Source organism: Pezoporus flaviventris, unplaced genomic scaffold (assembly GCF_033815535.1).
Source record: "Pezoporus flaviventris isolate CSIRO_AGI_PZ_B2104156 unplaced genomic scaffold, CSIRO_AGI_Pfla_v1 ptg000002l, whole genome shotgun sequence".
Taxonomy (NCBI): Eukaryota; Metazoa; Chordata; class Aves; order Psittaciformes; family Psittacidae; genus Pezoporus; species Pezoporus flaviventris.
The window spans coordinates 52,683,503-52,695,692 of NW_026892550.1; the positions used below are offsets into that span (position 1 = coordinate 52,683,503).

Below are 12,190 nucleotides of genomic sequence, written 5' to 3' on the forward strand. Positions count from 1 at the left end.
CACTGTCCTTTCCCTTGAATTTGTGTAGGACCAGACCCCTGCAGCTGGCCTTGCCACAGGAGGAAATATTTGGATTCTTCTTCCTTAATAGGGAGAATTTTGCTGTTGTTCTAACTACTGCAGTTGTTTCGTATTAATGCTCCCTGCTGATCCACTTACTTGCACCAGTGAACTCCAGCAGAAAATCAGGTATGGATCAGAATCCACACTGGGGGTGCCTAACTCCTTGTAACATAGGCAGGTACAAAAACCATGGCTAGTGAGGTGGAAAATTCAATGCCAGTATTCTTTAAAACATCCTGTTTTTCTTCACTATTTCCCTCTGTTGATAGAACTACAAAAATGTAGGTTTTAATCCCATTCAGCAGCAGCAGATTCTGTAGGAAGTTCATCTTAAAAGGCTTCTATTTACCCTTTGTCTATGAAGGAAAGTCTGTGAAAGAAAAGCCTGAAGACATAACCAATGAGTCAACCACAGAGAAAAACAGAACACTGAACCATCACTGTAAAATGAAAAAATCTCATTATTTCAAAGTCAGTCTTGCAGAAGACTGCAGTGCTCACTTTTTGTGTGTTTGGGGCTTGAGACTATCATGCCATTACTGTGCACCTCAGCTGAACTCCTTTCTGCTCTATATTGTTTGCACTTTGCTGGGGGAAAAAAAAGTCACACTGGCAACCATTTTTTCCTCTAACAAAACTAACTTTGGGCACAGATGTGAAAACATGTTACCGATTCTCCTCTGATGCTGATGAACCACGGTAACTATTTACATGCTCATTCTGTCTATGGCAATTTTAGCGTAAATACAGATTTTAGTGTAGAACTGTAAAATCAGAGAAGGAGGTTTGTGCTACCGTATTTTGTCCCTTTGTAACTGTGTTTAGACAACCACGTGCTCATTTACCACAATTCAGTTGCTAACAGATAATCCAAAGCACAGTAACTCCCTTGTTCTTCAAGGCCTAGCCTATTGATAAAACCATTTGGGACCATTATTTATTTTCTTACAATGGGCAGAAGCAAGAAAAAAATATGAAAAACCCACCTTGGTCCCATGATACATCTTTTCCCTATGGTAACTGAACACCTTTAAAAGCACATTTTCAAAAATTAACAAAGTAGTTATTTAAGAGCATTTATTAATCTCATCCTTTAAAAACAACACAGAACTCTTCAGCCCATGTGTCTGAAAAGCCATAAGGTACCTGTATCCTTCATAATGACTGTGCTATTGTAATTAAGAGCACAATGTTCAGAAGTGTTTTAGATCAAAAGATGGTTTTAGCTTCCTAAACTCCCTAAAAGCTTGAAATGGCTAACACTGTAGTTCGCACCTGCAATCCTACTTCTCCAGCTGAGGGAATACATTGCTTGGTAATGTCCGTTTTCTTCAAGGAGCAGTATGCAATAACTGGTGGTGTGCACTCTCTTTGGCTCTTCCCTGCTTTGAGCTTCTTTGTCTATACTGAGTCATGTTTCTGCATGGGAGCTACTGCACGGCTCAGTCTACAGGCAGGCTGCTTGCCTCCACTTCCCCGCTGCCTGCCTGCCCAGTGATGCTGGTTTGGCTGGTTGCATGGCCATGCTGATTTAACTGGACTGGTGAATGACGCAACTACGACAGCCTCTCCTGTGCTTTTCTTTTTAATGACATGATTTCATTGCTCTCAATCACAGGAGGGAAAACAAAGACTGGGGAAGGCAGGAGTCCTTCCAGATAGCTTTAGAGCTACAGAGTTCAAAATGTGGCACCATACTCTGAGAAGCTACTCTGCTCTGGGAAGCCACTGAAAACGCATTTCAGATGCTGGATTGCATCTCTCTGCTGTATCTTGTTTACGATATGGTTCTTTTAGAGAGGGCCAGAAAATCCAAGGACTGACTCAAAAGCTTGGAAATACACTTAGGCTATAGTCAAGAATGCAGCAGGAACCGTATGAATGCTGTAGTAAGTACCATGCCTGTTATATATTCTCTCTACATAATCCACTGAATTACAGAATTGGGTGCCTCCAAAACATACTTCCACAAATAGTTACCATCTCTGCAAGGGCATTAAACCACCAAGAATTTAACAAGTAAGTCCCAACAGCAAAACATTTCTTCTAACATCTTGCTGCCCAGCTTCTCCTCAGCCTCTCCCCCTGCCCATCTTCTGAGTGGGAAGGAGAACACACAGGTCTTGCAGCTCACACACAAAGTCCTCCCTTGTTCTTCTTGAAGGTGATGGCGCCTCATTCAGGGAGGAGTCCAAGCCACAACATTGTTGAAAAAAAAGGGTAAGAAAAGTGGGAAATGAGGAATAACATATGTTTTCTTTTCAGTGTGGTGCTCACTCTAAAACCTGGTGGTCAGCAGTAGCAGAAGTGTTTGATAATGGGGAGCTCTAGCTCTCTGTGCCACTTGTCAGCAAAAGTTGCACTGATTTTCAGTTTTTATCACTCGTTTTGGCAGAAGACTTTACCTTGGATAAGTTCATTCTCACTTTGAGGTTTGGGTTCAGTCCTATCAAAATCCCAAAGCAAAATTTGACTGAATTCCCCTTCCATCTCTAAAAAAGACCCCCATCACTGAACCAAACACACAAGCCTTGCCTTTCAGACCTTCTACTGTATCTGATCCAGATGTCTTTTTAGTAGGCCTTTCAACACAAATCAAGTTTATTTTTTCTCCATTGGGACCAAAAACCTGAAGCCAGGCCAGCTCGGAGTGATTTTAAAATTGTACAAATATTTTACATGGCTCTAAGAAATAATATATCATTTGTGCAGGTTTATATATCCATAAGCATATGCATACACGGCTGGGCGGTTATTAGTTTCCCATGTGATAAATTCTGGAGAGGGAAATGAGATATTAAAGTGACAGCTCGCTCTGTGGCTTTCAAGTGAGAGCAGATACTGTGCTCCTTGCATGAGTCCTTTTTTTTAGTCCTCAGCAATAAATCATTCAATGTGGGGCCACTCCCTTCAGCCCTTCCCTCTTGTTGGCAGACTTCCTCGTCACAACTCACCTTGCTCCCAAAGCCACTTCTTTGTCCTTTTCATTGACAAAACTGGAAAGAAACCAGACTCAACTTATTTCCTTCCCTCTCCAGGGACCTCATTAAGCGTACCCAAACAGTGACATCTCTGCAGAGCTCTGGATCAATGGGCACTGTCATCTAGAGATTTTAATCACATTAACACCACAGCAGAATAAAATCCATCTGATTCTCCCTTGCTAAAGTGGTAAGCTCAACAATTCTGCCAATTGCTGCAACTACTACTCAGAAGGTTTATTTATATGTGTGGATAAAAACCAATCTAATCTACCACAGCTACTTACTGCCTTCCAGTCCCTCCTCATGGAGCCTGAATTCCCTCTCCAGGAAATGCAATTTGATCCCCCAGAGCTGCCTTCTTTCTGCTTGGGATTAGCTATATTCAGACAATCCAGAGGAGGAGAGTACAAAAATAATAAAGCAAAGCTCTGTGGTCCAGTGGAAGAACTTGCACTGCTTACAAAGCATAGCAGAAAAAAAAGTGCCAGGGCTACATTCGCCCAAGTGGTCTTTGCAACAGAGAAGAAGATAATTGGCGGAGGTAAAAAGGGTTATACTTGCAGAGAGTCCTACAGAGAGCACTCGGTGGCTAAACAAGGGCCACTGGGTTTTGGTAGAGATAAACAAGGAGCAGTGGTCAGGCTGAAGGGCAGCTGCACTCCATCATTACCCTAGGAACATGAGAATAGCATAAATTGCTTACAGGGACACCCATGTAACCATACACTGCTGAAAAACATGTCACTGTGTTCTTTCAATGAATAAAAAGTAATTTTTCAGCTCTACCTACGCCTCCCTGTGCTTCATCTGACTTCCAAAGAGAGAGTTACAAGCTAATCAATAGTAATTACCTATCATCCAGCTTAGCCCTCCTCAGTGTGCCATTACCTGATGCCGCTCCCTGATTATCTGACACATGGAGGGTGAGAACTTGCAGAAACAATATTTCTTGATGAAAGCTGTTACTTCTGAAGCTATAACTCACTCTTCCATCACTAAACAATAATTGGACCTTTGCTGCAGTGTAAGATCCTGGCACCCTGTGAAGGCTGTATACTCAAGTAAGATGTTTTTCTCCCATGAAACGGTTCCCAGTTCTTAGATATTTATTTCAGCAAGTTTGGACGTGGCTAAATTACTTAAAAGGATGGGAAAAAAATCAATTTTCAACTTCAGTCCTGTGTCTGGTGCAAAATCTCATGAGAATTAAGGAATCCATCTCAGGATTTCTAAAGTAGGCCATGCGGATTCATAAGAACAGTGTACCTCTTAAGCAATCCTTAATGAATGCTTCAGGGGCATTTGCACTTGTTCCTGTGTCATTACTGGAATTATTCTCAGTATCCAGCATTATCTCAGGAAAATTTTAGAACAACTGTAATTTATTGCAGTGATTTAAATGATAATCCAAAAAAAGAAGCACATCTATTTCTGTTGGATAAAGATACTTACAGGATCAAATGTATCAAGTTGGTATAGTAACTGTCATGTATAGAATTTAAATGTATGTATTCAGGAGTTTGAAATTATCCTAGGCAAACAAAGCCAAAAAGTAATAAAGTAAAAGATTTACCAGAGAATCAAGGCAACCGATGGCAATAGTCATCACTAAAGCTGTAAAGCAGGCAGATAACAAAGTAAGCAAAATCTAAGTTACAGGAAAAGGCTAGCATTTGACAGAATAAAGAAAGCTTAAAGAAGCTAAAAGTTATAATAAGTTGCTCAGATACACAAATTTAATGGCAATTACAGGCCTGGAGCCACTGATCTACCTTTTCACTTTGTCCTCACCAAGGCAGTAAGTACTCCTGCAAGTGCCTAGAGAAGTTCAGATCTCAGGGATTTGCCTACACTCAGTAAATAATAAATACGTATTTTATCTATTTAGCAACCCAGGGAAGATGCTGAATGGTAGAAGCATGAGGATGCATATTTGTTTAGAAAAAGTTAAACTTGTCACAAAATGGACACTCTGCTTGACACCCATGTGCAGCCCTGTATGTGAACACTGCTCTGTTAGGCAATGTTTGTTAACATGCTCGTCTGCAGGTGCAATGTTGGATTTGACTGGTCATGCAAGTTAACACCTCTCGGTGTTTTATTCCCACTGTCTCAAACAAGCACAAGCTGTTGCGGACTTACTCAGAAGAAAATACACGGAGATTTCTATTCCCCAGAGATTTCTGCATGGGGGAGAACCTTTTACCAGGCACATTAACCAAGTACCAAGGCTCAGTAAAATGCAGAAGTGCTGCCACAGCAGGACAGATGGGAGGTTTAATTTTTTTGGAATGAATTATCTACTTTCTCTCCAGTACAATTCCCTTCTTAAGCAACCAGACAGATGTTCCGTTTTCCTCAAATACACTTCTCAGTCTGCTCCCCATTTAAAATGGAGAGGGAAAGTCTCACTCTTGGGGGACTCTGCTCTGAGTACTACATTCATTCATGTTGCGTAGTGGTGGGTGAGGGCTCCTGATCTCATGAGAAAGATACAATTCAGACAAACTGACTTATCAACACTCATTGATTGTGAGTGTGAGGGCAAAACAAGCTCAACAGCTGCTTTCCAAAAAACATACTGCATTCACTTTGCTAAATTCAGTTTTCCAGCAATAAAGGCAAACAAGCAAGCAAGCAGAGAAAAATGTTTTTAAAGGAAAGAGGCCCATCTCAGCACTGAAAAAAAGAGATCCTATCCGGATCTCCTGTAGAGCAGCATTAGCCAGGCCTCACAGTGGATCCTTAGTTTACTTTTAAATAGGCCTGATTAGGTAAAAAGAGTAAAATCAGTTTACATTCAAAATTACTTTGATGGACACAACAGAGTCCACAGCAGTAGCAGCAGAGTAAATGAAGAGGTGAGATTTCACAATTGGACGGGCACAGCACTTTGTGGCATCAATTACAATTCCGGGAATAGAGGTATTTGTCATGGGATGATCTTCTTAGAATAAATAAAGCACATACTGGAGATACATCTTCTTTGCTGCTCTTGGTCTATATATTTTTATCACCCTTACACTGCTTTTTAATGCCAGCTAGCATTTGTTTTGTAAAGTATGAATACACCCAACATAGTACTGTTTGCATTTTCCTATTGGGATTACAGTACATCTTACAGAAAGTAGATTTTTCTTCTTAAACTGGTAAGACTCATCCAAGGGATTTTTGTCTTCTCAACAATCATTTTGAATGCCTACTGTTCACCCAACTTTCAACTCTTGCTCCAAACTGGTAATGAAAAGATCTTTCCAATATCTGTTATATAAGAAAATCATGTAAGTACATATGGACGAACATGGTAATATAGAGAAAAATTGTTAAGTTGGCATATATTAAGCATTTTACTAATTTGGATTCTGGGAAATGTTCTACTGAGGATATGCCTTAACACTTTACAAATTTAGGGACTATTTCACATGGAATACACTTGCTTTTAGATTTATAAGAGAAAATTATTAATTCACCTTAAATGCTGCTTATTAATTGTAATGTTATTTGGCAAATACCGTCCTTTTCAGTAATTAGTATTCTCTTCGAATCTACTGTCAGGACCTTTATAAAAGTTCAGAGTATTTCAGGATTTTCATGGGCTGCTCAGCAACATATGAAATTAAGTTGTGTTTTAATCTCCATGGCAAGTATATGTGAATGGCAGCTCTTGAGACAGACATAAATTTGAGGCATTTTTCATCAATTTTCCCACTTACAATCATGATAACTAGTATGCATTTCAGAGTCATACATCCAACCAATTGAAATCCTTTTTTTAAACTTATGTTTAGTCTTTTCTGTTCAGTTCAGCTTAGGACTGAGTGCCTCACATGAAGGTGTGCTTTGTACTGCCTTGTCAGGAATTGTCTGCGGAACAAGCACAAACCCTTCTATAAAATGCTGCTGTGCTTGCAGTATCAAATCAATCTCCTATCAGTCTCATAAAAGTAAAGTGAGTCACCTTCTTTCAGTGAGCCTGTTTGGTTTTGCATTTCAAATATAAGACCTGTTGGAATACTTTACTTTTGAGGCTCTGCTTAGCTTTGTGGCAGGCAGCTAGTGACCTTTTAGCTACATTTGATACCATTCCTATTACTCTGAGAGAAACTGTTTCCCAGGAAGACAGACATCTGGAAAGTCTGTATTGAGATAAACTGATTTCCTACACAGCATATTCAGCATAGCTGAATTTAGGTTAGAATCTATGTAATCTCAGGTGATAATAACAGCATTATGGCTGTGTGGTTTGGCTAGACAAAGAGAAATCCCTCCTCTGCTGCACCAGCCATAGTTTGGCTTAGCCTCTCTCTACAAATCATTGCATCACATTGGATGTTTTAGCGTCTTCAACTCCCCTATTGACATGACAGCTTTCCCTGGAGAAGACAACTTTTTGCTATTATTACTTAGTGCCTTGACCCTGAGACATCTGCTGGCAGCCTCTTAAGGATGGAGGGCAAGTGAAAACAGTGACACGCTGCTGTCTTGTATGAAGATGAGGTGATCAAATACATGTTTAAGCTCCTTGATAGTGATGATACCCATACAGAGACTCTACAGACTATAAAAGGAATTACAAAAATCCAGCTGAGATGTAATGAAAACATGAAGTAATGACTTTTTATCCTCCTGTGAGAATCCTGGTCTCAGCTTTGCTAATTCCTAGAGATGCCAGCATGACACTTTTGATACGCTCCCAGTAAAAAATTCAATGAATGACCCTAACGTTATGTTCAAAGTCGCATGAATATAAAAGCAGCAACTCAGATTCAATATGTTTTTGCAGATTTTTAACCCCCAGGAATTATTCAGGGCCAACTGTCTCTTTCATGTAGAGGTGAATCAGCAACAGTTTCCTTGGGGTCTTATGAGAATGAAAAATGAACTTTTATGTCAGCTTCGTAACAGCAGGTTTGCACTGACACAGAGCAGCAGAGAGCTGCTCCCTTGGGACCTCAGCAGATAACCAGGCTGGACAAAACCACTTAATTCAAGTGCAGAAAACAGAACAAAAGACTGAAAACATTTCAGGCAACAATAAGCTTTGAATGCTCGAAACAAGTCAACAAACTGCTAGGGAGAAAAGAACATCCAACCCAACAACCCAAGGAAAATATCCCAAACTAATTTCTCTGCCAAAGATTTCAGAAGATCATGTTTTCACGGTAGTTTCCAAGTGAAAAGAAAGATTTACTGTCATTGCTCCTACAGAAGTTTACACTGAGGAGTGGTAACCTTTTTCCAGAGACAAAATGTTCAAAACTTGTCAACGCTTCCAACAGGAAATAAAGCTGCTTTTCTGCCTCAGAAATCCTGCTGGCTGCTAGTGTTGACACAAAAGTCACTCCTGACCAAGATCCTGAATGCTCAACAAGCTCAGTAGGGTGGTGTAGTTGTTTTGTTTATTTATAAGTGTGGCAAGTTTCCTACTGTAGCTGCTACCACATTTAAATGATCTTGGCAAGAGCAAAGTGTAAAGGATACATTCTGAAGAGGGACCGTGTCATTGCCTGGCAGGCAATTTTCTTTGTTTTGTCTTTCTTTTAAACCCAAACCACATCTTTCCAGCCTCTGCAAAGTGTTACTATTTCTGACGATTTCTGAAGCAGGTATAATGGTAGGGAGATAAACAAGACTCCAGAAAAAAGCCTCACACTGACCTTGGGGCATAAAATTGAGAGCTCTCCATGCTGGCTTTTCTTCCTCAGCACAACCATTTAAGGGAGACCAATACACTTTGTGCAAGGTATTGTAAAAGTAATAGCATTTCAGCATCCCAGAAAGCCAAAGAGGAAGTCCTTTAAAAAGTTAAGGAACATTTTTCTGGATCCATAATAAGCCTACAGGCAGAACACTGCCATCTAAATCTACCTTCACCAACCTTAAGAGGAAGCAGAAACGTCCTTCAGGACAAGCATATGTAAATGAAACAGACAGTTATGCCAGGAGCCAGAAAAAAAAAAAGACTAAGTTACTTGGAATGTTTACAGCATTCAAAGTCTAGTGCAGCTTGCTCAGAGAATCAGTAAGGCTAGAAGTGACCGATGGCCCTAGAAAGGACACTGTGGTAAAATACCAGGAAATGAATGTTCTAAATAATACTTGTTATAAGAAGTCTTCACCTCAGGTTTTAATGAATATTCTGCATTTCCTCTGTTTTCTGGGCAAGAAGTCAAGAGGTTTTGTGTTTGGGTTGGTTTTGTACGGGATCACTAGATTATTTTTCCCTTCCCTACTTCACTTTGCTGCATACTACTCAGCACCTCAGAAGAGCAAAGCTTTCAAAGCATAGCCATGTAATTTTCATCATCAACTGGTCCCTGCTAGCAAATCCAGAAGTTTAAATGCTCAATGCTTCTGTGTACTCCAAACCTGTCATACTCTTGTTCATCCCTTCTTTCTCTACCCTGCTGCCTCATTTCCCAATGTGCAGAGGAAACAGTATGTTCCACAGTGCTTGAGGAACACTTGTCCCTGAATTGTGCTATTGGAGCTGATAGAGAAAGCAAACCCCGCAGTGGTGAACTCCTCTCAAACTGTGCCCTTCTGGCCACCGCTTCTTGTCTCCACAAATAGAGCTCACCTCAAATGCCTACACTGTGCGGCACAGCAAGAAGTGGTCTGTGTGGCAGGTTTAGTCTGGCAGCTTGTGGCTCCAAAAAACATGAGTCCACATGTTAGATTTCACCCAGCATCACTCAGCAGCTCATGCTGCCCATGCCTTAGCTATTTCATATGATGATGATGGGAAACTACAACTAGTAACTAATGAACACATCGATTTTGAAGTCCCTCTAGACAGCCATTTCACAATGTAGTGTGTATTCTTGCTAGGTTATGATTTCGGGAGGAACTTAATTAGAGAAATTGCTTACAAATCCAACATTGTGAATGTCAGCCACAGATCCATCTCAAAATAATGTGATTTTAAAACTCATCCTAGACACCTTCTGCAGAGGGCGGTTCTGAAATAATGCTTCTTCCTCTTGGAAGAATTAAACTACAATAGGTTTGTGTTAAATCAGCTATTTCTTAGCGTCTATATTCAGTAAGAAAGTGTTACTGGAATACACATTTTGGGATCCTGCTGGCTACAAATCACTTTACAAACTGATCCAGGAATGACATGCCATAATGACATGCCATCTAGAAACCAGTTCAACAGCTGCTAAAATTCAGCCATTTCTGGAACAAACGGCAACAATTGCTTACAGGATGCTAACAGCAAAACTGCATTAGACACACAGGCAGAAGTACAGCATCAAATGCAACCAGATGAAAATTATAAATCTTCAAAGCAGTTTCTGTCTGCACCAGGATGTATTTCTTTAAAGGTATTGATGACCTATTAAAATCAAGCCAACATACACTTCTGCTGTTAGCATGTCCCAGCTGGATGAGACAACTTAGAAATACAATTTATTTCCCGCTGCCAGAGTTTTAGAAAGTGTCAATGTGATAAACCAATTTTGGATGAAAAAAGGAAAAGCCACGAAAGAAAGCAAACTTCTCCATTCATGCTTAACTTTAATCTGTAGAAACTCAGCTCAAACTATTCCCATCCTGTGAAAAATTATGCCCCATTCACAGCTGTGCAGTAAGCAAACCTGTTTTATGCACTTTAGAACTAATATAATTGGCAATTGTTATATTGATATTTGAAAAAGATGCAGGTATCAGTGTTTGTTAATGGTTTGCAAACGGTTTCTATGCAGTTGAGTGAACTATAATTTATATTTCCAATGGGCACTGAAAAGAAAGATAATCCTCAGGTCTTCTGTGTACCGTTATTAGTAAATTGTACCACAAGTTCATGTGTTTTTAAGGGCTATTTTATGAGCATTTGTTCATTGCTCATTTATCTTCAGTCTCACTAAAAATTACCATATTAAGCAGATAAAGTGGAATTCAGTTTTACTCCTGACTTCAACAACTATCAAGAATCTGAACCTGACTTTCCCCATACTCGATGATAGGGTCAACACACAGCTAGAGATGTTCATCACTAAAAATTGCCTTTCGCCATGAAACCACCTTTCTGCTACATTCACAAGCTCTTTGTGATAGAATAACCAGAAGCCAGATTCTGAGTACAGTAGCCTAATTTACACGTCATCAAAGCAGTGACTTTAGGTTTACATCACTCTAATGGAGATTACAGTCTTGACTAAATATTCCATATATGCACCTATGTAAATGCAATAATAACTGGTAAGTGAAAAAAAGAGTAACATCTTAACATGCTTATTTTCCTTTGTAACTTTCATGGTAAATTTACTGCAATAATAAGTGCTTTTTCTTATGTCCTCACTTTATTGTCATCTTTGTTCTTCAAGAAGGTTATTGATTTCTCTCCTCTTCAAATGCTGTGTGATCTGGCAAGCCAGAGGGGATCATTTTAGTGATAGGAATAGATCAGGACATAACCCTGAACAGCAAAACTAAAGAAATGCTACTTCTGGGTGAGCTTGTTGTCACATTAGCAGTGCTGCTGTATGTGAAGAACCCCAAACCCTCATCACGGACTACTGTCAAAGGCAGTTGGTGTGAAGAAATGCCTACCTGAAGACGGCAAGGCTCAGGGACCAGAGCACTAATGGCTTCCTCAGTTCAAATTTTGCTCGTTTGTTCATTAGGTGCCGACCACCAAATATAAAGGCAGCATACAGAGCTGAAAATAGGAATGATTTCTTCCTGCAAAACAAAACCAAAAAACACCCGTCAAGTATTTAATTAGCATTAGATAGACAAGAGAGTTACATCTGGATATAACTGCCAAGGGCTTGTGGGTCTTCTTGAAAGGAAACTCTTTCAATGACCCTCCTGCAGCCCAGCTGAGGTTATTGTTAGTGTATGAACCTATATGCCTGCACACAGGGCAAGGTCCAAGTGCAGGCAAAACTGATGCTGGGGAAGCTCTGAAAAAAGACAAACAGTTTTGGCTCCCATTCTTCCCTGGTTTCTGAAGACTGAACTTCTGTGAGGAACATAACAGATATTGCAGAGCCGACACACTTCTGCAAGCACAACACAGCTGATACGTGAACCAGCTGATCACATTTTGCGGTTCATTTATCTTTTTCATATCAATTTCTGTTTCCTGCAGGATCCTTACTACCTGGAAATTTAATTTCCCATTGTTTCCT

The 12,190-nt window shown here is 40.0% G+C and overlaps 1 protein-coding gene across 1 annotated transcript in view; it reads right to left on the reverse strand.

Moving 5' to 3' along the window:
• The window catches only part of ELOVL6 (ELOVL fatty acid elongase 6), a 77,884-nt gene that overhangs the window by 14,276 nt on the left and 51,418 nt on the right, over positions 1-12,190 (reverse strand). Inside the window, exon 2 of the mRNA XM_061478614.1 lies at positions 11,607-11,738. Coding sequence (XP_061334598.1) covers positions 11,607-11,738 — 132 coding nt within the window. The remainder of the gene's footprint in view (positions 1-11,606; positions 11,739-12,190) is intronic.